This window comes from Triticum aestivum, chromosome 7B, assembly GCF_018294505.1.
Source record: "Triticum aestivum cultivar Chinese Spring chromosome 7B, IWGSC CS RefSeq v2.1, whole genome shotgun sequence".
In the NCBI taxonomy this organism is placed as follows: domain Eukaryota; kingdom Viridiplantae; phylum Streptophyta; class Magnoliopsida; order Poales; family Poaceae; genus Triticum; species Triticum aestivum.
Window position 1 is genome coordinate 438210918 of NC_057813.1, and position 25052 is coordinate 438235969.

Below are 25052 nucleotides of genomic sequence, written 5' to 3' on the forward strand. Positions count from 1 at the left end.
CGGATGCGGTCTCTACGGAGCCAGTCGACAGATCGAACAGGCCGTAGAGAGATTCGTCGGGCTCGATTGCCGCAACTTGGGTGGTGGCCGTCTGGCGAGCCACCGCGTGCCTCACCCACCGCTGAATCCTCGACCGGCCCGAGCGCTTGCGCTGGCGGGAGACCGAGAGGGTGGTTGATGGGGATGTCGACCGATACGGGGTCGACGGTTGCCGCAGCAGAACGCCGCGGACACATGCGCGAAAATGCGTCGCACCGCGGACGGGGAGCGCATCAACGTCGAGTGGAGCCTCCTGGAGCCAGGCGGAGTCGTCGGTGATGAAGGTGAGAGCGCCGAGACGGATCTCTCGACCCTCGACCAAAACTCCAGCAGCCACCATGATGAAAGTACTCGGAAGAATCGCAACTTCTCCACAAAATTGCTAAAAACACCGGCCCCAAGGTGGGCGCCAACTGTCGTGGTTCTAAGTCTGACAGTAGAGTGGGGGGTAGGTATGGAGAGGCAAGGTTCTAGCTATGGAGAAGTTGTAAACACAAGAGATGTACGAGTTCAGGCCCTTCTCGGAGGAAGTAAAAGCCCTACGTCTCGGAGCCCGGAGGCGGTCGAGTGGATTGTGTGTATATGAGTTACAGGGTGCCGAACCCTTCTGCCTGTGGAGGGGGGTGGCTTATATAGAGTGCGCCAGGACCCCAGCCAGCCCACGTAATGAAGGGTTTAAGGGACATTAAGTCCGGGGCGTTACTGGTAACGTCCCACATAAAGTGTCTTAACTACCATAAAGTCTACTTAACTACAGGCCGTTGCAGTGCAGAGTGCCTTTTGAACTCCTGGTAGTCGAGTGAGTCTTCGTGGTCGAGTCCTTCAAGTCAGTCGAGTGAGTCCCTCGTTGGTCGACTGAAAGGTGACCTCTTCTAAGGGTGTCCTTGGGCAGGGTACTTAGATCAGGTCTGTGACCCTACCCTAGGTACATGACTCCATCAGACCACACAGACACCTGGCGCGCCCTAGGGCTGACACACACCACCAAGCCATGTGACGCCCTGGTTGACCTCCTTTGATCAATCTTCGATCCACTAGTCCTCTTTTTTCTGGAAAAAATCCTCAAAAATTCCCGTTTAGTTTGGAACACATTTGTTTATGCACAAAAATAACACCAAGTCAATTCTGCTGAAAACAATGCCAGTTCATGTTAGTTTCATTCAAACATGCAAATGAGACGCCAAAACAATAGCAAAATTGTTTGAAAAAGTAGATACCTTTGTGATGTATCGCGTAGAAAATGGTGTAAAATAGGGCATTAGAACATTTTTGTGTCATAGTAGATGTGGTGTAAATAGGGCACATGATCATTGCATATTTCGATATTTCGAAATACCAAATGTCCAACTTAAACATGTTAGACTCACTACCAAAGTACTACGATAGACTCAGTACTAAGCACACTACTCATCATCATCATCTCATCGTTGACATGGTTCCAAAGCTCCAGGAATGGCTATGTCTCACTATCCAACTATTCTTCTTCGTCGTCGGACACAACCTTGATCACCAAGGGGCCTACCTCGTCCTCCTTCTTGATCGCCCTTGAGGGGGCTAGACTCGTCCTCCTTCTTGATCGCCTTCTTGCCTTGCGCATCCTTATTGGCAAAGATTTCGTACTTCGCCTGCACAAGGTGTGGAGTTCCCACGGCGAACCTCGCCATAGCTGCCTCATCGCTCTCATGGGCGGTGCACTACTGCATGACGAGGCAATTTTCCTTCTCCTCCTTGCGAGACACAATCCACAACTCCCGGCTCCTAATGTCCGAATGTATCCGCAGACATTTGGTGTGTCTGATTTGATGCACGACGTTGGAGATGGCCTTACTAGGGTCTTTAGAGCGTCTACAACCACGATTGACTAACTTGCCCCCCCCCCCCCCCCCCACACACACACAATATGTTTGCGGACGTGTTCATATGGTGTCCAGGCATGTCCGCTCTGAGACCCTATTTGTTAGTGCATACAACCATGTCTTCCAAATTGTCCGCACACATGCATATGAATTGTGGAGGTGTTTCGTGGTTCCACCAAAGAGAGGAAAGAAAGAGTAAAGGTGGTATGGGATGGGTCAAATCTAACGTGGCGGATTTCCCGTACACCTTTATATCCTCCCCATATATGGGCCGGGTTTTCGTATTTAGGTGCAACCTGAAGGGGGGGGGGGGGGGCAGGCCTTCTTACTCTCTCTCCCCTGTCCGGGCACTATCCAGGTTGCCCGTCCAGACATATAGGAACGAAGTGAGGGGTCTGCTTGTAGATGCTCTTACCCTTTTTTACTAGTTGGTGTCTTGAATATATGATCCAATTTTGGCCTAGTTAAATATATTAATCATATTTTTATATTGGTTATTATGTACTATAGAGGTGACTCCACTTTTTAATGAACACCCTTTGAATTTACATGAGACATGGACACTACCTCGAGCAAGAACCATTTGTATACTAAGACATAAAGGCATGGATCATAGAGAAATACAAGGAGAAAGCCAAGTCACGGTCAAGGAAGGAGAAGCACGCAAAGGACAGCTTTGGTCGGGTGGTCAGACTATTTGGGTTGATACCACCAACCCATGTATATTAACCTCCCACCCACCGTTTCACCCCAAACTATATAAGTCCTACCATGTTTTCAAAAAATAAAATATAAGTCATAACCGTGTCTAGGGATCTAGGGTTTGCAAAGCATATTAATTTGGATGGAGTTTCGCTCATCTAAGCCCCACCCAATGGAATGTTCCGCATTCGGCTAGAGAACCCCCACTCCAGTCAAATACATGCTAGCGCGAGGATCGGTCATTTGTGGATATTGAGCCAAAGACTCTAGCCCAGGATTCCATTTGCAAGTGGTTAACTCCCTCAATAAACTTAACCCAAGAAAGTTCTAATTCTTTTAAGGAAAGTGAAAAAAAATGAAAGAAGTAGTATTAACCTTTATCTAGCGAATTTCAATAGAGATTTGGAATGGACCAAACATTAGTGATTAACCGAGTTTTCCTATTCTACAGACGAATAAAAACGGACGTGGGAACTCGGGTCGGGGAAATCATGAGCATCAACACGTATGTTCTAGATCCAAGTGGTAGTATCAGGGACGTGAAGCTACATAAAAAATTGTCATTCTATAGTAACTTAAGTTTGTCGGTTACTAGACCTTAGTCATCTAGAGGGGTGGCACTTAACCTCTTCGTCTAGCAATACAACACTGCTCTCCCACAACCCCGTTTTCACGTTTTAGACTGCATCCTTTCTTCATGGGTCAAGATCTCCCTTCTAGAAGAAGATTCCAATGGATCACACGAATTCTACCTTCTAGAAAAAGCTTTAGGGAGATACAATATCTCTGTGGACTATGGGAAGAACTACTTTGCCTCGATAATTTAAAATGGTGCCCGGGCTCATCTGCATCCCGTGGACAATAAATCAAAAAATTGTAGAAAATTCTTTTTTTTTGTCATCGAAGATGTTCAAGTGTGTGATCTCCGTGCAAAATTTCAGCGTGTTTGGATATTCGAGGAGCTCATGGCAAAAAAAGACAAAATCGACTCCAAATAGTGTTTTTTTCAAATGTTTTTTTAATGTTTCTCAAACACTCAGAATTTGTCTTTTGTGCCACAAGCTCCTTGAATGTCCAGACTTCACCAAATTTTACAAACATCACACACATGAGCATCTTGCACGCAAAAAATATTCAGATTTTTTTACTTCTTTACTGTCGTTTATCAGCGGGAGCATCCAAGCTCAGGAGCCAAAACACCGCGTTCTGCTTTGCCCCTTCTATTTTTCCTTTGGATTTGGGATCAAACTGTCAACCTTTGAATTATTAAAAATTGAAAGAGTGTTGTTGACAATCAAGATGTTTGCTGCCAATATGTGCTTCACTAAATGGGCTACACTAGTTATCTTTGTGCTTCGTGCTCTTCCTTGTTCCCCGTTTCAATTCATGAAGATCAGACCACCCCTACAATCTGCAATGCGGGTATACTTTCTGTCATGGCTGTGTAGATAGCCACCAGTGTCAACATGGCGCAACCGAATTCGTTGGTTTTGACGCCATGTTTTCCCACCGCCAGTAACTACTCTAGCGCTATATATGTTGTACAATGCGTGATGATGGAATGACAGACACAATTGATCCTGACGGGGCACAATTGATCATTTGGTGGAATGACAGACACAATTGATCAGACCACCCCTACAATCTGCCCCGCAACATTCAATCTCGAGCCTGGCATTGGAATAGTAAGATGCAAGAGATCGGCTAGATCAAGGACTGGGCCTGACAGCTGTTCACAGAAATATAATGCGCATTGTGCAACACTTACATCCAATAGTCTCCTGTATCTGACTCACCCTCACCACCAAAGCAACTAACCTGCGATTAGACGAATTCATGAATACATATTGAACATCATGATGTTCTAAGAAAAATGAACTAATATAATTGAAGGCAACACCATAAGTTCTCTGTATAAAAAGATGTTCATTTGGCGAAGGGTGCAAGCAAAAAGTGCCACAAAATTGATTTTTTTAAATAAATCTATTCCTTATGATTATATGTATCGAATAGGCCACAAAACATTTTTGAGTGTACCACTCTATTAACTTGCACATATAGGCACCGACCGAAATGAGTGGGTACAGCACTACCGCGCACATTGTGTTAACGTGTATTGTACCTGTGTAACTGTATGAACTTGTCTAGTATATAGGATCATAGATCTCGCCCAGGCCTGCGTGCCACATCCTTCGGGCTCTCCTGTAACTACTCTAGCGCTATATATGTTGTACAATGCGTGATGATGGAATGACAGACACAATTGATCGTCCTACTTGGTATCAGACTCCAGGTGCCTTCTCCATGGCTGAGAACTCCACCTCCTCCGCCACCTCTCCGGCCACTAGCTCAGCCACCTCGCCGGCAGCTCTCTCCAGCTCCTCCACCGGCGCCGGCACCACCGCCGGCACATCCCCTCCCCTCATCTTCGGCACCATCCCCTCCACCCACAGCGGATCCTCCCCCTCGCTCGGATCACAGTTCGCCCCTCTCTTTTCCCCCTCCACGGCGCCGCCGCCCTCCTTCGCCGCCGCCCCGTCCAACCACCCCATCTTCCACGACAGCATCCAGAACCATATCAAATTTCTCCTTAACCCAGACGAGCACAACTACCACAAATGGAAGTCCTTCTTCCTCCTTGTTCTCATCCGCTATGGCGTCGCTCAGATCATCGAGCAGCCCCTCCCGGCCAATGCCACCGCTTTCCAGCGTGAGCTCGATGCCCATCTTGTGCTCTGGATATACTCCACTCTCGCCGATAACATCGTCGACCACGTCGTCGGCGCCACCACCACCTACGATCTCTGGCACCGCATCCGCGATTATTTCCTGGCGAACCGTGCGGCGCGGTATATGATGCTGAACCGCCAATACCGCAACCTCAAACAGGGGGATCTCTCCGTCGCCGAGTACGCTCGTCGCATGAAGCTCCTCACCGCCGGGCTGGCCGACATCGAGCACGCCGTCACTGAAGTGGATCTCACCACTCAGTTTCTTCACGGCATCGACAAACGCCTCGACACCATTCGCGTATTCGCGTCGTGCTCGGAGACACGGTTCCTCTACCACCGTTCGAGACGGTCTTCTCTCACCTGAAGCTCGCCGAGGAGAACCTCGCCCAGCGCGTGGCCGACGAGCCGGCCACCATCCTCGACGTCACTGGGGGCGGCGGCCCCCCCCCCCGGGTCAGGCGGCCCCGCTCCTCGCTCCGGCGACCGCGCCGAACGCGCCACTGATCGGGGTCCCAGCTCCCCGGCTGGCCGCGCCTCCGGCACCCGTGATGGTGGTGACCGCGGTGGCCGTGGGCGTGGTCGTGGCCGCGGCGATCCAGGTGGTCGCGGCGCTCGTGCACCCATGGCGTACAACCCCTACATGGGGTTCTTCGCGCCCTACGGGATGGCCATGCCGAACCCACGCCCTGGCTGGGTCCCTCCGAACGCCGCCGGCGTGCTCGGCCCGCGGCCCGGGTCGCATGCCCAGGCCTACCCGATGCAGATCTCCGGCTACCCACCCACGACGCCAACCCAGCCACCTTCCTGGGATCACCTGGCCATGCTCCAGGCCGCGTACAGCGCACACGGCAGTCCCCACAGTGCCTCCGCTCCACACGAGTGGTACCTCGACAGCGGCGCCTCCTCCCACGTCACCGGCAACCCTGGTAATCTCGACCTCTCGAATCCTTCTTTAAAGTCTCGTTTCACTAGCATTGTTGTTGGCAATGGCACTCATCTTCCCATTCAAGCCACCGGCTCCGTTACCCTTCCCCCTCACAATTTTCATCTTCGGGACGTTCTCTTTTCTCCTCACGTCGTAACTAGTCTTATTTCAGTTCGCCAATTCACCAAAGATAACCTGTGCTCTATTGAATTTTCCCCCTATGGCTTTGTTGTGAAGGATCTTCGAACCAGGAGGGTCATCATGATCTCCGCTAGCTCCGGTGATCTCTACCCATTCTCCGGCAATAACAAGCCATGGCGCGCTGCTCTCTCCGCCAGCACCTCCACCGCCGACGTTTGGCACCGGCGCCTCGGCCACCCAAGCCCTCAAGTCACCTCCTCTTTAGCAGCCCATGATTTTCTTCCCTCATGTAATAAGCTTGCGCATATCCCATGTAGTGCTTGCCAATTAGGTAGACAGCCGCGCCTTTCCTTTTCTTCATCCCTTAGTCGCACCTATGCACCCTTTGAGTTAGTTCATTGTGATTTATGGACAAGCCCGGTTGTAAGCTTTTCTGGTTATAAATATTACTTAATTGTTCTTGATGATTATACTCACTTCTCCTGGTCCTTTCCACTTCGCCACAAGTCGAACACCTCACTCACTCTACAACGTTTCTTTTCGTTTGTTCGTGCTCAATACAAAGTGATCATCAAGGCACTACAATGCGACAACGGCAGTGAGTTCATCAACTCCACCCTCCGTGCTTACAACCGGGCTTGCCTACCGCTTCTCTTGTCCTCATACATCACCCCAAAATGGCAAGGCAGAACGCCTTCTTCGCACCACTAACGACATCATACGTACCCTTCTTGTCCAAGCCAACCTTACACCTCCCTTTTGGGCTGAAGCACTGCACACGGCCACTTATCTCCTTAACAGACGACCCTCCCGCGCCATCTATGATTACACTCCTTACTACATGCTCCACGGCATTCATCCCACATACGATCACTTGCGCGTCTTTGGGTGTCTATGCTACCCCAATCTCTACGCCACCGCTCCCCATAAGCTCTCCCCCCGCTCCACTCGATGCATTTTCCTAGGCTATCCCCTCGAGCATAAGGGTTATAGGTGTTATGACCTTACCCAGCGCCGCGTGATCGTTTCTCGTCATGTTATTTTCGACGAGAACGTTTTCCCGTACGTACCTTCCCCACCATCCCCCACATCGAGCCTCTCCACAGAAAATCCCATGCAATCCACTCTGCGGTCTGTGCCAGATTCGCCTCCCTGCCCGCCTGATTCCTCGTACCGGGACCCACCCGATCCGCCCGATGGGACAATCCCATGCACGCCACTCCCGTCGCCCTAGCTCACCCCCTCCCCCACGAGCGGCCCCACCTCTGCCACCCAACGGTCCCCCACACCCACCTCCCCACTACCGACGCCCCCACGCGCGTCCTCGGCCCTCGCGCCCACCCGGTCGCCCGCTCCCCACCCCTCGGATCGTGCGCCAGATTCTCCTGTGCCCGTTCTCTTGCGCATCTTTGGGTGTCTATGCTACCCCAATCTCTACGCCACCGCTCCCCATAAGCTCTCCCCCCGCTCCATTCAATGCATTTTCCTAGGCTATCCCCTCGAGCATAAGGGTTATAGGTGTTATGATCTTACCCAGCGCCGCGTGATCGTTCCTCGTCATGTTATTTTCGACGAGAACGTTTTCCCGTACGTACCTTCCCCACCATCCCCCACATCGAGCCTCTCTACAGAAAATCCCATGCAATCCACTCTGCGATCTGTGCCAGATTCGCCTCCCTGCCCGCCTGATTCATCGTACCGAGACCCACCCGATCCGCCCGATGGGACAATCCCATGCACGCCACTCCCATCGCCCCAGCTCACCCCCTCCCCCACGAGCGGCCCCACCTCTGCCACCCAATGGTCCCCCGCACCCACCTCCCCACTAACGACGCCCCCACGCGCGTCCTCGGCCCTCGCGCCCACCCGGTCGCCCGCGCCCCACCCCTCGGATCGTGCGCCAGATTCTCCTGTGCCCGAATCCGCCTCGGATCTATCGCCTGCCAGTCCTGCTCCTGGCCCCACGCAATCCACCTCTCCTTCCGTGCCCTCCACTCCCATGCAGCCACGTCTCCCAGCTCATGCAAAACCAGTAAAACCCACCACAACGCACATAAAATGCACACCAGGTCCAAATCGGGTTTCTGCCAACCCAAACGTCTCTTTCTCGCCCATACACCCACCACCACTATATCTCCCATTCCCCCCACGTACCGTTCTGCGCTCAAAGATGCCAATTGGCAACGTGCCATGCTAGCTGAATACGATGCTTTAATTGAGAATTCTACTTGGTCGTTGGTTCCTAAACCTGCATGTGTTAACGTGGTGACTGGCAAGTGGATTTTTCGCCACAAGTTCAACACCGATGGCACTTTGGCTCGGTACAAGGCACGATGGGTGGTTCGAGGGTTCACTCAGAAGGAGGGTGTCGACTACGACGAGACATTTAGTCCGGTTGTCAAGCCGGCTACCATTCGCGTTGTGCTCAGCATCGCCACCTCCAGCTCTTGGCCCATTCACCAGCTCGACGTCAAGAATGCTTTCCTCCACGGCGACCTCAAGGAGACGGTGTACTGTGCTCAACCAGCTGGGTTCGTGGATTCCTCTCGGCCGGACCACGTGTGCCTCCTTCGTAAGTCCCTATATGGCTTGAAGCAGGCACCACGCACTTGGTTCCATCGCTTCCGCTCCTTCCTGTTGTCCCTTGGTTTCCATGCGTCCAAGAGCGACACCTCTCTCTTTATCTTGCAACGTGATGACTCCATCGCATACCTACTTGTGTACGTTGATGACATCATACTCACCGCAAGCACTCCCCGTGCTCTCCATCACGTCATTTCCTCTCTCAAACGTGAGTTTTCCATGACCGACCCTGGAGAGCTTCATCACTTGGCATCAACGTCACACCCAACACACATGGCTTGTTTCTCTGCCAACAGCAGTATGCCCTTGAAGTTCTCGAACGTGCCAAGATGCTCAATTGCAAGCCCGTATCCACTCCCATTGATACACAGTCAAAACTCTTCGCTCATGATGGCTGCCTCCTCGACAATCCCACTCTATACCGTAGCTTAGCCGGTGCCCTACAATACCTCACTCTTACTCGCCCGGACCTCTCCTATGCGGTTCAACAAGTGTGCTTATTCATGCATGCACCTCGTGATTCTCACATGCAACTTGTCAAACGCATTCTACGGTATCTTCGTGGCACCACCCACTTTGGCTTGCAACTGTACAAGTCCTCTCCTCTCGATCTTGTGGCCTACACCGATGCCGATTGAGCCGGGTGCCCGGACACACGCAAGTCCACGTCGGGTTTCTGTGTTTTTCTCGGCCACAACTTGCTGTCTTGGTCATCCAAACGGCAAGCCACTGTCTCTCGTTCGAGCGCTGAGGCCGAGTATCGTGGCGTCGCAAACTGTGTTGCTGAGGCATGTTGGTTGCGCCAACTCTTGCATGAGCTTCGTCGCCCACCGACCCGTGCCACCCTTGTCTATTGTGACAACGTCTCGGCCTCCTACATTGCATCAAATCCTGTCCAACACCAGCGCACGAAACACATCGAGATTGATCTACATTTTGTGCGTGACCGAGTGGCCCTCGGCGACATTCGTGTTCTCCACGTACCATCCAGCTCGCAGTTCGCAGATCTCTTCACCAAGGGGCTTCCATCACAGGTCTTCCACGAATTCAGAACCAGCCTCAACATCCTTCCCCATGGAGTTCCGGCTGAGGGGCGGTGTTAACGTGTATTGTACCTGTGTAACTGTATGAACTTGTATTCCTAGTATATAGGATCATAGATCTCGCCCAAGCCTGCGTGCCACATCCTTCGGGCTCTCCTGTAACTACTCTAGCGCTATATATGTTGTACAATGCGTGATGATGGAATGACAGACACAATTGATCGTCCTACTCATTGGTGATGTGTGTAGTAAACAACTTAATTTAGTTGAGTGACCCAAGTGCAAATAAGAAGGATGGTAACCTATTCGACACACTCAAATAAATAGTCATCTAGAGAGTAATTTACTCTTGAAATTAAGTAGTTTACTTCATTTATATAATATACTTTTTTTGACAATTCAAAACCAAAAGAAGTATCTGCCTAATTATAAAAAGACTGGTTAATTTAATCCACTCCGTTAAATAATGACATACACTATATGTGGCCGTTGACCCCACCAACTAACATAATAGGCCACTGAATCAGCAGATACATCCATTTGTCACATCAATGAGAATTACTCCACCAGACTTGACACGAACTCCCTCCGTCCGAAAAAGCTTGTCCCTCAAATGGATGTATCTAGCACCAAGTTAGTGCTAGATACATCCATTTGAGGGACAAGCTTGGGACAAGCTTTTTTGGACGGAGGGAGTAAGAACTAAAATTGCAGCTAAAATTGTTTCTACAATTAAAAGTAATAAAGGTTTTTTATTGGTACAAGGACCATATCATGCATGACCTGAAATTAGAAGAAAGTCACAAGAGTTGCTGACCTCCAGATTCCCCGTAATGGGAGAAGCATGCAGATGGCTGTGCAACCACTTTCTAGTCCTCATATGTTGAAGCCTGACGATTGTTCCAGGTGTTATAGCATGACCTTGTTTTGCTGAAGTATCCGGTTGAGGTCTCACAATCTGCATTCTCAAATATAATATAAAAATTAAGTTGTCAAGAAAAGGCTTGAGCTTGACTCAGAACATATACCGTGAGTTATCTCGCCTCACTCCGGTTAATCCTTCCCCACCGTTTTTATCCCACCAACACACTTAAACCAGATTTTATCCACGATCTATTTAAACCGATTTTGTCTACCAATAAGATCAATTTTTTGTAGTATTTGGTACTCCCTCCGTCCGGGTTTATTGGGCCCTTAAGCCACACATGGTTGTACCTTTTTATTAGGCCCATACATTAATTACCTTACTTTATTACCTGAAATCTCTCCCGTGCATGCATCTTTGCATTGGAGCCCACGCTGGAACCTTGCCGATTGGGCATGGGTGCAGGCTGCATGCGCACACCGGCCGCTGCATGCGCTTCTTTAGTTAACAGGGCAATTTAATAGGGCAGTTAGGAAGCAAATTAAGCTGATTTATTGCCTAAATCTCTATATGCGTGTACATCCTTGGTCTTTGTGTTGTGGCTTAGGGGCCCAATAAACCCGGACGGAGGGAGTAAATTTTATATGGAAAGGAATAAATCATGATCAATAATCAATTTCTGAAGACTAAATAAAGTTACATAAATCTGTACCCCCGGGTTTCCCGTTCTCTATTGGTTCTTTCGTCCATCCCACAAAATCAACAATTTCCTGGAGTAATCACGAAGGAACGCCATCCCACCTCGGCTTGACCGCCGCGACACATCGCTCTCGTCCCTCATTCCTTCTCTCATAAGGAGAGATCGCCGCCCTAGGGTTCGGCCTGCCACCGCTGCCGCAATCCCCACTGCCTGCTGCCGCTTCCGAACTCCCTGACGCCGTCGTCCCTGCATCAGCTGCCGACCCGCCTCTACGCGGTGGCCAATCCTACCACCTCGCCGAGCTTCGATTTCTCGTAGTGGTCAAGCCACTGTGGTGCCTTCCACCTTGAGATATGGAGCTGCCTAAAGCAACCAGACGAGGCGATGACCAGGGCGTCCAAACTGTACCGGCTCCACTCCCGGGCGTGTTGGTTTGGTGATCGGCTCAACGGGACCTGGCCGTTGGGGCCTTACCACGCGGTCACCGTGCACGCTACTGTGGCGTCGACGTACGCGGAGAGCGCAAGGACATTGAAGCTTGGGAGGAGGCCATCGATGATAACGTCATGGTCTGGATGTCCGAGCCCAAGTATTTGCCACTCTGGCCTAGGACCTCCTACTTTGCGCTGCCCTGGTCTCCACGAGCTTGTGACCCATGGCAGCTGGCTTCATCTCCCTTCAGATTAGGCTGGTGGTTCTATAGCCGGTTCATCTATCATTTTTTTACTAATGGTTCTCTTTTTTGAAGGATTGATTAGTGGTTCTTGCCTTCTTGTTACGTGCAGCGGATGGGAAGCTGATGAACTGCAGCTGCATGCGCACAACACTTGCATCATTGAGGTACTCACTCCTCTACAGAACATAACTAACTGCATGATGTGCAGCTGGGAGCCTGGGAATGGCCTGTTACAGTGACATGTTACACCGCCAGTCCCCCACTCATTTTGCAACTACATCTCGTAATTGGTTTTTGTAGCTCCACTTCTACGACTTATGATTGTTGTGACAGGATCTTTAAGAGAACACCTATGATTGCAGCGGCCAAGCTCTTCGGTCGTTCTTCTGAAATTTCCTGTACTAAAATTTGTTGTATCCTTCATATAAGTGGGGTTTAGGCTTTTAGCCTAAGAAATACAAGTTGCTAATTTCAGCAGTTGAGCAGCCTTGCGGAATAGTACAGTGAACAAGAAGCCTGCATTTGTTGATTTTATTCATTTAATGGTTATTAGGCTAAGTCGAAGGACTAGCGGGACTTATAAACATCAGGTCACCTTTTAAAGGGTCTTTGAAAGAAGTGTTTAAGGATCTGCAATTGTGCCGTGGTAAAATCTACTGACGTTGGTGTTTCTTTTCAAGATTATACTATTGTTTACCCATTTGGTCCACGTTTTGTCTACTAAAATTATTTTTCTATTCCTTGTGGATAATTTGCTTCAGTTCATCAGACTATCTGGTGAAACATGCATATTGTTTATCCAAACATATATTGGGTATTAGTTCACCAATCATGAGATCTCTGAATTTTGAAGGCAAATGGTATTTTCTGAATTGTCACTGTTAAGTGGGAGAAGTGATAGAGAATGAAGAATTGTTCCTTCATAAAGTTTTACCAATGTAATTGTGTTTTATTTCAAGATTCTATCATTATGTACCATTTTTCTCACTAGAACAATATAATTATGTACTTATTTACAATTTTTTGCAGATACTATGCTTGGACTCAAAGTGCAATGGAGGTTAGTTCTCTTCTTCTTTCTCTATTATTCCGTTTCAAGTTGTGTGATCCTCTAATATTTAGAGATTCCTGATTGGGCGCATTCCATGGTTGTTGCATATTTCGCAAAGTACTGGGAGAAGGACAAGTAGCTCCATGGTATACTTTTGAAGGGCGGATATTTTTTTCCAGAAAAGGCGGAAGACTTGCGCTTCATTATATCATAAGAAGCGAGAAGACAGAGTGTGATAATTACAAGAGACCTGACCCTATCAGGCAACAACTGAATAAAAGTTCCTAACTATCTGGATATTTCTTTTTGTACAAAATTGATGAATCATTTCCTGTTCGTTTTGCAGAAATTTGTGGATATTTAAGTTGAAGGGCCACCATCTTACTCACACAGGTCAAAAGGATTTTGTTTGCCCACATCCAGGTTGTGCTAAGGCAGGGATTCACTAAATTTCCATTGCATGACAACATTTTTACTCCTAATTCTCAACATACAGTTCGAGCTTATAGCTGCAGTGTTCTTCTATCTAATGACGCTACCAATTGTACCCTACCTAATATGTTTCACTGATTTGATTAGATGAACTGGTATGCCAATTCTATCACTGAAGATGTTTCACTGATTTGATCACATAAACTTTCCTCTGACGGGTGATGGTAATTCCCAAGTCCTCATGGACCTGTTTATTGATGGTTGTTTATTAAGAATCATGATGTGATATCTGCCTTTCATTTGTTTCATGGATCTTTATTGCATCGGTTCAAGAACCTCGAAGGCGGCTACCTCTCCTTCCTCAAGATCATGGCTGCGATAGTCATCGCTACTACAAGAGGATCAAAGCTGAAGATGCATCAGCCATCCCGTCCGGCGAGGGGGCTCAAGAAGAAGTAACCAATAAAATACGATGGGGGCCCTGTCAGTGATGGACGAGATGGTCTTGATTCGGAGAAAGACAAGGACACACAACAATGCTGGGGATTAAAGAGAGTAAGAGAAAGAGGAAGGGCAGTGGGACTTGATGTTGCCGATGGTTTGCGTGCTTGCTGCAGTGTGTTTGTGCTTGGTGTCTTTGCAAAGGCACATGAATTCGTGCTGGCACATCTAAAACTCTTTTATTTGGTTAGTAAGTTGGCCACACACTCATATTTTTTTCTAACAATTCTTGACCACCTCAATATTGTTACTGATAAAATAAAAAGTATTTGCTGAAAGAAAGTTTTTTACTAATAGAAATCATTTTCTAAAACGAAAGGCTTGCTTACGTTTCACTAATAGTGGTTCACTTGCTTATAATTGTTAGACATTGGGACTGAAATATAATCCAAAAAGGTAATCAAGAGGAATGCCAGCCATGCATCAGCAAACATGTAGGGTGGGTGGGATGGGCAGGGGGAACCTAAGAATCAGTGGTGTTAATATTCGTGTGGCCACAACACTTGGAGAAGGTGGCGACACTATGGTGAGTAGAAGGTCGCTTTGCCATGGAGGCCACCCTCGACATGAAGGTGTGCACTCCATGGTACTGGGAATTATCCTGGGATGTCCTTGTTATGGAGATTGATGGCGCGACAGCGCGACTATGCTTGGCGAGGCTTGGCAGGGGTAGAAGACCGAGCCTGGCGATGGGGGCGTCGTACCACCTTCTAGCCGTGTGCCACACAGTGGTTGTCCAACCCACATACAAACAGGTCAGCTACGTGGCTCGAACTAATGGGGAGCTATGATCCCTGTTCAGATCCGGCTACCCAGGATGCCAGACTCGTGGGTGCGCTGGCTCGGTACCAAGGTGGCGACACATTGGCTCGATGTCGAGACGGCGACCCAAGAGGTTGGCGGGGAGAGAAGGAGACGGGCCACACCATGGCGGGGAGAAGAGTGGACGGGCGACGCCGTGGATGAGAGGGAAGGCAGTGGGGAGAGGAAGGGCGTGTTTCGAAATGGTGTGGAGGGGAGGTGCTGAGGAGAGATGGCGGCAGCGATACATGGTGGGGAGATGAGATGCGGCGACACCCGGTGGCCGGCTAGCTTTACACGGTGAGTAGGAGGCGGCTGCGCGGTGAGTGACTGTGAGGGGTGGCTTTTTTCCTTCAAGAAAGGGAGGAAGGAGCAGCTGCTATGCTGTGACATAATGTCACATAGCCTAACAAGTCATTTTTAGAGAAAATACCATCCATGTGATATAAAAGCAGCCACCAATTTATAGCTCATTAAAATCGGGATGCAACTCACATTGTACCATGCAATTATACCTGGCCATGGGAAAACCACCCCGGTCGGCCCGATCCGGTCAGCCCAGCCCAGTCTTGCCCACGGGTCCAGCCTGAGCCTAGGTTTTGAGCTTGAATGACACGCCGGGTCGGGTCTGGGCTTGCCATATTTGCGTTTAGGGAAGATGCCCGACCCGAGGCCCAAGGCTCGACAGGTTTTTTTCACTAACGGGTCGAATTTGGGCCTAAAATCTAGGCCCGACGGTCGGGCTGGGCCGGGCCTAGGTTTTCTGCTTCGGGCCTTGTTAGGCCCGGCCTAACGGATGGCCAGGTATACATGCAAATGAAGTTGGAAATATCTTAAACCCATCAAGTAGATCTAAGTTTGTAACAGATAATTAGTTGAATTATGGCGCTCTATGTACGCAACTTTCTATTAGATTTCTTATCAACTTACATCGTAAGTGAAGCGGATTTCAATTACTATTTGATTGTCAAGGACAATCATTTCTATAGATGCAAAATTTGACATACATTATATTTATATATGTAACCAGCAAAACATATATCCATGGCCTGTAGCAACGCACGGGCATTCTACTAGTTAATATGGTAACAAACTACTAAAATATGTTCCACCATGAAATAGTACAAGAAAGAAACAAGAACTGTTATGTGGGGCGCATATGGTGGGTGGGCTAGGGCCCTGGCTGCACCACCCTCTGATCCGGTCCTGGCCGGATCCAAAAGTGGCTAGAGTCCCTATCTTGTATCCCGAGTAATCATATTAGGTTGATTCCAGATTTGGATATTGCAGAGTCCACTTTGTACCTCCTTCGAGTTGGCTTGGCAGCTAAGTTATCCCTACTACATAAAGGGCTTCAGACTCAATCAACAACCCTATCAGAATTCCCAAGTATTACTTTCTAACAGGCCAATGGTAATTAGAGTATGTTCCAACAACATACATCAATTTACTCTTAGCAAATGTTATGCTGAAACTTCATATGCCAAATTCCAATACATTACTAAAATGTGCACTGAACAAGCTTCGTATGCCTTGAAAATGGCCAATAATCTCCTAGGCAGTACCAGTTCTAGTGTAGAAGTATGTGGCCAAACACATGAAAGAAGGAAGGTGAAATGTGCTACAAGCTAAAAATCTTCACAAGTAGCTTCAGAGGTAAGTGTACATTAACCACCCCACCCGCACCCTCACCCATGGAACTATGTCCAGAGTAAATCCCGAGTCAGCATCATCCAATGTTGAAAAGTTGAAATCCAACAAATTCCATAAAATATTAAAAAAGCAAGGGAACAATTCTGTACAAAATCAAAACATTGTGTGAAAAATAATAGGAATGAGGAACAGATAAAAAAAAGGAAAACTTCAGAAAAGGTGAGGAAATTATAATGTGGAAAATCTACAATATCACTAAAATAAATAAAAATATAGTCTTATAAGGCTAGTTACATATCTAAATAAAAAAATACTAGTTCCATTGTATAATATTCCCTTCTATATTATCAGATTTATATTTTTGGATAATTTTCCCCCTTTCTCTGAAGTTGTCGTGTTGCTTTGTTTACTGATTTGTTAAAATTCTTACTCTAATTTTGCAGATTGGCAGACAGGGTGTTCCAGGATGCGAGCAGGGCTCAGAATTGCTCGGTAATCAGCTTCAGCTGCTGAATGATGGTCGTCCGCTTGCCGTCGCCGTGTGCCGTGGCAGAGTGGTGGTCAGCTCACGGATCAATATGTTATGTGCTAGTTTTCGATGGAGTTCGTGTGGAGAGCAAAGAAGGTTGTACATCTCAGGTCTCGACCTGATGGGATAACGTGATAACTTATGCTCACCTTCGTGCGGAGAGGCAGAAGCTGAGTCTGCTTTGGGGAAGGCATTTGTACACATGGGCTGCCTCTTATATTAGGCTACAGCCGAACTAACCTAGGAAACAGTAGCTGACTAAGATAGTCTGTATTATACAGGGGTATTGCATACTTATTTTAAACTATTGTTTCCTAACCTTCAATCGGGACTCTAGACCAACTCTCACCTGAACGCTATTTACTGCCTAGGCTTCTGGTTTACTGCTGCTGCTCCTAATGCAGTACCTGCTACATCTGGAATAGAACTGCTGCTGCCATCAATTTTCTTGTGGCACCTCTGGTATGTGTGGGCCCCAAAAGGAGTCCACAACAACTTATCTCTTAGCTTTACCTCCAACACAAGTTTGCTCATGCAAGGTTGCAATTCTTGAACATGAACAACCTGCCATAGCCTTAATATAGATTTATGCCGCGGCTGGCTGGAAAGTGGAACTGAAACAACTTAAAAGTTATGCTGTGTTTCAAAATGTTCGCATTATATTTGGGGTAGGGCAGTGCTGATCATTTTTTTTCCATTTCGTTAATGTTAATCTTTCTTACTAGTTACGACAAGTACCCTAAGCTGGTTTGTTTAGCCTACACAGCTACACACTCTTAGCCCAAAGCATATACTGCCCTCCATTCACTTCTAACTATGGAAGCTTAAGGGAGCTTTTGGCACTTTTGAACAAGTGCATGCAATATATTATTGAATACTTAGATTGTCCATTTGTAAACAATCTCAAAGCCTTCTTCACAAAAATATTTAAACAATAGTGTACTTTGTGCAGATATGCTCTCAGCTAGACAGAAGAGAAGGTCCATGTCAGTTGGTCACGTACCACATTTGAGGTATGAAGTATGGACATGCTTTATTTTAGTTCATTTTCTAAATGTTCATGGGTTATATCCAAATTTTATTACATAATCCGTAATCAAACTGTCAACTTCAAAAGGAATTTTGAAATTATTTACTTAGGGCCGTTTGGAACTCCTCCAGCTCCGCTCCGTCAATTCCGTGAGCGGAGCAGAGTCGAACGCTACAGCTGCAAAAGCAGCTCCACGAAACTATGTTGGGCCGCAGTGCAAATCGGAGAAGTTGGAGAAGCTTGGAAGTTGCAGCGGGATCCTAAAAACACGGAGTCGGCCTAAATTACAACCCACTGCCACCGGTAAGTGGAAAAATGGCCTGCTCTTTAGAGTCAGGAAAATTTCGCATATCTGCCACCAAACAGGTGATGCCGGTCACCAGAGAAGCTGGCATCAATGATGCGAAGCTAGAACTGAGGATTTGACGAGGCAATGTGAGTTTTAAACAGGCAATTAATAAGCTTAGCTCTGTGCGAGAAACCATGTCAAAGATAGACTGTTGATTAGGTGATTAGGTGTTGTTGTTTGCCTGTGCACCAAGTTAAACTGACAGCGGTGCATCAGGTCGGAGAGACGAACATGCAGAAGCCTTGTTTTGGGCATGGCATTGTGGGCTGCAGCCTTTTGGTAGGGTTTGCTGTGGCTGGGCATCAAGCCGTCAACCGGGAGATGGAAGTGCAGGAGCTGGAGAGATCGAGCACGCCATCACACAAACAGGCGGCTGGTCAATGGACCACGGCGTGCGGCCGATGCTGTGCCCCTTCCTCCAGCTGCCCAGCTCAAGGTATCATATGTAGATGTCCTAAATCTCAATTCTCGGGTTATGAAGTGCAAATCGTCCTTCTAGACTGTCTCAGTTTATTTTTAATTCTCTGTATGAGGTTGTTGCGAAGCAGAGATTTCAGTTTATTAATCTATGTCAAATGTGCAGAGGCACCGGCGCATGACAGAGCCTATGCCAGCCCCACAACACAGGAGACGGCCGACACTGCGCCGGTCTATCAACACCGCGACCAAGCAGCTTTAGCGCAGTACCTTTTTTTCCTTTGTTAGTATTTGGTAATAATTGTTCATTCTCAGTTCTTGCAATTATTTGTCTGAGGTATTGCCAGTAGATTAAACCTTATTCAGATAATAGGAGTTTTGGCGAAATGTGGGGCATTGGCTATGGGTTTTACTCATAATTAGGATATTACTTCGTTCGGCTGAGTGATTTTCCAAGTACGTATTAATTTGGAAACGCATAAAAATCATTTCCAAGTAACTTAATAAAGCATTTTGATTTGTATTTGTTTTTGTATGTATACATCTTCTGCTATTATGTCAGATAATCCATGCTAGGAGTTATAAAACACATTTTATCTAGCACACTTTTGCGTAAAAAATTAAAATCATGTTAAAGCGGTGCATCAGGGTGACTTTTACAGCTCCACCCCTGACAGAAAGGACAAGCAACTGAGCAAACCGGATTAAAACACTCGCATGCTAAATAGCCTGGAATGGTCTTTCCATTCCAGGTTAACAGCGTCGTGTTGGAAGTCGGGAAAAATTGTAAATCGATTAATAAACACATAATTTTGCTACGGCCTCGCGCCTTAGTTCAATTCAGTTTTGTTTGATGCAGCGCTAGAGAGACATACCCAGTAGCTGTTGGCGTCATCCACATTGGGGAAGCTGGTGACCGATTGCTGGCCGCTACCAGATCCATACGGCACGTCGTGGGAATGCAGCCGAAACTTGGTCCTCTCATGCATCAACTTGATCACTGATCCGTAGGAAATCTAACAAGGAATTGGAGAAACAATCGCGTCACTGATCCGATCCATAGTGGTCCCAGTTCCAAACACAGAACGCTAATCAGCTTAACGCCCTAACCCGGCCATCCCAAATCGCAACCTTACAAGGAGGGAGGCGGAAATTAATTACCCACCTCCACAGTGCTGTCCGAGTCGGCGGCGTAGGACTGCGACGGCGACGCCTCGGGGAGGTCGAGGCCGAGGTAGAGCACAAGCGCGAGCGCGAACGACGCGGCGGCCATCGCGAGCAGCAGAGCCAGGAACCAGGTCCTCTGCCAGAACGGCGCGGCCTCCTGCTCCTCCTCCCGCTCACCGCGGCGCCTTATCCGCTCCCGCGCGAGGGCGCCGGCGAGGCTGGTGGTCGCTGCCTCCGACGGCTTCGCCTCGGCGGAGGCGGGCTTGCGGCGGGAGAGGACCGGCGCCTGGGGCGTGGGCGGCGCCACCGCGGCGGTGTCGACGGGGCAGAGAAGGAAGCTCTAGAAGGTTCGCTCGTACGCCACTACGCCGCGGGGAACTCAGGTCGAAGGAGCAGGCGAATTGCGCGCCGTTTGTATTTGTGACGAGTGCTTGTTTTTCGTTTACTTTTCTGTTTGAAGGACCAGAGAGGAAGCTGCGGTTTCTCGCGGCCACATCATGGCAAAGGATACTCAGCGAATGGGAGGCGTCAACGTGGCAGTTATGGTGATATGGCGAAACGCCATTGGTTCAATAATCTGCTCCTCGTGGCAACGGTTTCGTGGAGGAGGGAGGGGTTTGAGTCGACTCTGCTGGTCTGCTCTGCCGGTCAACATACGGTATGCTTTTGGAGGATCGGAGGGCTATGGTCCCGTTTGCTCTTCTTTATTCCGCTTTTTTTCCATGTTTATATTAGAGTAAACTTTTTTGAACACAGTACAGACGCAAGCAAATCATATATACACACATACAGTCTTATGCATACACTTACCCCTATAAACGCACACACGCATACCCTATCCCTATGAGCACCTCCCAGGGCTGAGCCGGCATACCATCTTGAGATTTTACAAAGTCACCGTAGTAACTCCGTAGTCAACAGGAACGTTTCCTCCCACTGAACGTGCATCCCCGGAATTCCTGAAATTAATTCAGGATAAATGCGAGTATCAAAAATCGAATTCTGATGGGCTGGGGATACCACTGTTCACATAACCATCCAACCACAGGTTGGTTCATTAAAGTAAATGTCTGAGCGTTGCAACGGGCGTTGTAACTCCCAAAACCTGATCCATGTGCTGTTACGGACCATAGTTTATAGTTAATGGTGATAAACGTACGTAATAAGATTACATAGATTATTGCTTTTTCGGATTTTGAAGTGTGAATGTTAAAAAGTCATCTTAGCATTCTCCATCTGATGGAAGAGCAGTGTTTCATGCAATAGTTTGTGAATTGTTTTTACCTTTTATGAAAATTGGAATTTTTCTGAGAAAAGTATTTGAACTTTTGTAATATTGTGAATGTTTTAAGTTTTACGAACATTTGTAAATGCATATTTTCTAATAAAATGTTTTTTTTTGAATTTTTGACTGGTTTTTAAAATGTCTTAAATGGAGTTTGTTGTTCGGTTGGGAAGAGTTAGAGCATCTAAAGTCGGACCTCTTATACCCATCTCAAATGTTGGGAGGCCGTCCGGTCACTGTCTGGTAAAAAAGCTGACTCAACCGGACCTCTCAAACCGCGGACAAACGCCCGGGCTGACCGACACCCCTCATATCCAGCCCAAATATGGGGTGGATATGGGGCGGCCCGGACGCTCCCCCTGACAGGCCCGGCCCACCATCGACCCCACACCTGGCCCATAAAAATCCCAATCCGGGCACCTCGCTCCAAACCCTAGCTTATTCTTTCTCTCTCCGTCCTTTCCTCTCCTTCGATTTCGAACCCATCCACTCTGATGTTCAACTCCGGCAGCGACTCCGGCTCCGAGCTCGACTACGAGGAGGAGATGGCCCTCCGCATAGCGTTGGAGCGGCCCAAGGTGGACACAGGCGTCATCTCTGGATCTGGAGCGTCGCCGCAGGTCCCGCGCCAACGCAGCGCGGAAGCCGGAGTTGGACCCTCCCAGCCCGCGAGCAGCGATGCCAAGACAACGCCGTCTACACTGCCCCGCGTCGTCTCCTTCCCCCACCGACCGCTCCTCCACGCGGCCAGTGGTGGGTGCTAGTGCCCGCGCCGCGAGAGGCAACGTGCACGGGAGAGGGACGCGGCGGAGCAGTTCGCGCGCCCCACCGCGGGATGCAGGCGGAGCCCGACAAGGATGTGCGGCTGCTCGCATGGGTCTACCACCGGTCCCTCACGGCGGCGGAGACGGACGCTCGCCGCCTTCGATGGAAGAACGCTAAGGCGCTCCGGCTTACTATTGAGTAGTTGGAGCGCGAGCCAAAGGAGGCAGCAATAGAGAAGGCTCAGTTCGCCAAGTTGAAGTGGGAGCAGGACAAGGCGGTCCATCAGATGAAGGGGCTCATCGTCATCTCCGACTCCGACTCCGACTGTGATGGTGGCGACGGCTGCACCTCCTCCTCGGACGACCAAGACCCTCCACCAGCCGCGGACGCCTATAGTTGCGCCGGTGATCGGAGGCAATGGCCAGGCGAGGAAGTGATGAAGTGATGCAGAGCATCCTACGGACATCACCATGTCAAGAGCCCGTTCAGCGAGTGAAATGTGCGACATCTACTTCATATACACAAAGGTGAATCATCTCCTTTACACGTGTTCACTTGACCCCTTCGAGGCTAGTATACTACTTGACAGTTCTCCCGTGTGCATGCATAGGTATTGTCGGAGCTTCACAGATGTTGAGGAGGAGTGCAAGCGCCAAGGGTCGACTACACCATCCGCGAGAGAAGCATGGAAGCGATGTCAGAAGAGGAACGGGAGAAGATTCCCAGGCCCCGGACATCCGGCCTAGTCCCAGACATCTGACCCCTGAAGACCAGAGCCACCAGTAGCAGACCAGCCGCAAGCCAGCTCTAGGCCCCGGACATCCGGCCCGACCCCCGGAAATCCGGCCTCCTTCATAGAACGCAACCCAGGCCAGCTAGGACATCCGCCCCCCTGCGCATAGTGTAAAGGGCCACCGGCCCATATATCCCTCCAACTCGCCCCAACTTGTATGAGCATTATATATAGACCCTCACCTCCTCCTAGCTAGGGATATCAAATATGATAGCTCATTTGTATGTGAGCTTTGCTCCCACCCTCTCCGAGAGAGAGAGAGAGAGAGAGAAAGAGAGAGAGAGGGAGAGGGAGAGAGAGAGAGAGAGAGAGACCACTCCTTTGGAGGCCAAGACCTCAATCTAGGAGAATATCCGGAGGGATTCAAGACCTCTTCACGAAGAAGATCCTTCTAGGATTCAAGCCCCCATCTCTTTTGGATTTGGGATGAAATTCACCTTGTATCTTTTCCTTTGTTGTTCATGTACCTTATGGATCTTGTGTGTTTGATTGTCCAGTGGATGTGTGATTGGACTTGTTTTTGAGTGTTCCTCTCGTGATTTCCCTCGTGTTTCCCCTCGTGTTCTTCGCGGGATCCCCTCCAAATCGTGAAAGATCGGCCCCTGGGGTTCCGCCCTACATCATTTTGGATCAGAGCCAAGCTGCTCATGATCATATTGGTATCATGGGCCACGTTGATCATGAATTTGGAGCCTGCCCATCGTTTTCTAGCCTTCTTTTGTGTGATTTTGTCCTAAATTCGAAAATCCCCACCAAAAATAGCCCCCAAATTTTTTGTAATTTGTTGGTTTGATGATGTTTTATTGATTTTGATCCATGGATTCGTTGTGTTTCGAGTAGATCTATCTTTCCCCCAAGTTTCCCCACTTTCCATCCACGAAATCTCCTCAATTTTGCCCCCCAAATCATCAATTTCCGTCCCTAAAATCGAGTTCCTCAAGTTCATCCTCGGATTTGGAGCCCGGACATCTAGCCCCTGGACATCCGGCCCATAGCCCGGACATCCGGCTCCTGGAGCTCATTTCCGCGCAAGGTTCTAGACATCACGCCCCAGATTTCCGGCCCCGACCCCGGATGTCCGGCCCCTGGCATTTCAGCCTCCTATGTTTCACCGTTTTGACCATAACTAATTCATTTGGAGTCCGATTCTGACGTTTTTAGCTCGTTTTGAAGCTATTGACATCCCCCATCCCACAAAAATACTACCATCATCATTTGACTCCATCATTTTTTGCCACTTTGGCATCTTTACCTAGGGCTTCCACCATATCATCTGCATTACCACCACCGACTTCTGCAACATAACCCATTTTGTTTCCCATTGCATTTGTGGTTGTTTGAGTTGTGATTTGAGTCTCCTAAGGTGTTTCGTGTACTTAGGGACCATTGCTTATTCATCAACCATCGCCATAACTTCTGCATAGGCTTGCCCACCATACACTTTCGCCACCCCAACTTAACCCAATTTTGTTTGTGTTGTGAGTTGTGTCTCCTAAGGTGTTTCGGCTACTTAGGGACCATTGAAGGAAATATGCCCTAGATGAAATAATAAAGTTATTATTTATTTCCTTAATTCATGATAAATGTTTATTATTCATGCTAGAATTGTATTAACCGGAAACTTAAATACATGTGTGAATACATAGACAAAACATATAGTCCCTAGTATGCCTCTACTTGACTAGCTCGTTAATCAAAGATGGTTATGTTTCCTAACCATAGACATGTGTTGTCATTTGATAAACAGGATCACATCATTAGGAGAATGATGTGATGGACATGACCCATCCGTTAGCTTAGCATTATGATCGTGTCAGTTTCATTGCTACTGCTTTCTTCATGACTTATACAAGTTCCTCAGACTATGAGATTATGCAACTCTCGAATACCGGAGGAACACTTTGTGTGCTACCAAACATCACAACGTAAATGTGTGATTATAAAGGTGCTCTACAGGTGTCTCCGAAGGTGTTTGTTGGGTTGGCATATATCGAGATTAGGATTTGTCACTCCGTGT

At 48.4% G+C, this 25052-nt stretch overlaps 1 protein-coding gene and 2 long non-coding RNA genes across 6 annotated transcripts; 2 read left to right on the plus strand and 1 right to left on the minus strand.

Moving 5' to 3' along the window:
* Positions 1-868: 868 nt before the first annotated feature.
* On the minus strand, positions 869-20647 carry LOC123162290 (stromal cell-derived factor 2-like protein). 2 transcript variants are annotated; one of them, XM_044580086.1, is made up of 5 exons: positions 20191-20647; positions 19901-20041; positions 10839-10979; positions 4366-4415; positions 869-1088 (listed from the first exon to the last, which is right to left on the minus strand). In XM_044580086.1, the coding sequence occupies exons 1-5, from the start codon at positions 20296-20298 to the stop codon at positions 956-958; spliced, it is 573 nt and encodes a 190-aa protein (XP_044436021.1). In that variant the 5' UTR covers positions 20299-20647; the 3' UTR covers positions 869-955. The 2 variants fall into 2 exon arrangements, with proteins under 2 accessions (XP_044436021.1, XP_044436022.1); XM_044580087.1 differs by lacking the exon at positions 869-1088 and adding an exon at positions 3834-4268 and having other exon boundaries at positions 20191-20644.
* LOC123162291 (uncharacterized) lies at positions 11718-18045 on the plus strand. 3 transcript variants are annotated; one of them, XR_006481172.1, is made up of 4 exons: positions 11718-13200; positions 13292-13322; positions 13432-14432; positions 17144-18045. It is a non-coding gene; the product is annotated as an uncharacterized lncRNA (long non-coding RNA). The 3 variants fall into 3 exon arrangements; XR_006481174.1 differs by having other exon boundaries at positions 11718-12426; XR_006481173.1 differs by lacking the exon at positions 17144-18045 and having other exon boundaries at positions 13432-14522.
* LOC123162292 (uncharacterized) lies at positions 18371-19560 on the plus strand. The gene is made up of 2 exons (XR_006481175.1): positions 18371-19044; positions 19192-19560. It is a non-coding gene; the product is annotated as an uncharacterized lncRNA (long non-coding RNA).
* Positions 20648-25052: the final 4405 nt, after the last annotated feature.

Excerpts from the sequence above, each read along its gene's own strand:
- LOC123162290 (XM_044580086.1), bottom strand. The coding sequence starts at position 20,298 with ATGGCCGCCGCGTCGTTCGCGCTCGCGCTTGTGCTCTACCTCGGCCTC. Across the intron at positions 4,416-10,838 it reads CCATTACGGGGAATCTGGAG|GTTAGTTGCTTTGGTGGTGA; the intron begins GTCAGCAACTCT and ends GTCTAATCGCAG. Across the intron at positions 1,089-4,365 it reads GATACAGGAGACTATTGGAT|AAAAAAGAGGACTAGTGGAT; the intron begins GTAAGTGTTGCA and ends GATTTTTTCCAG.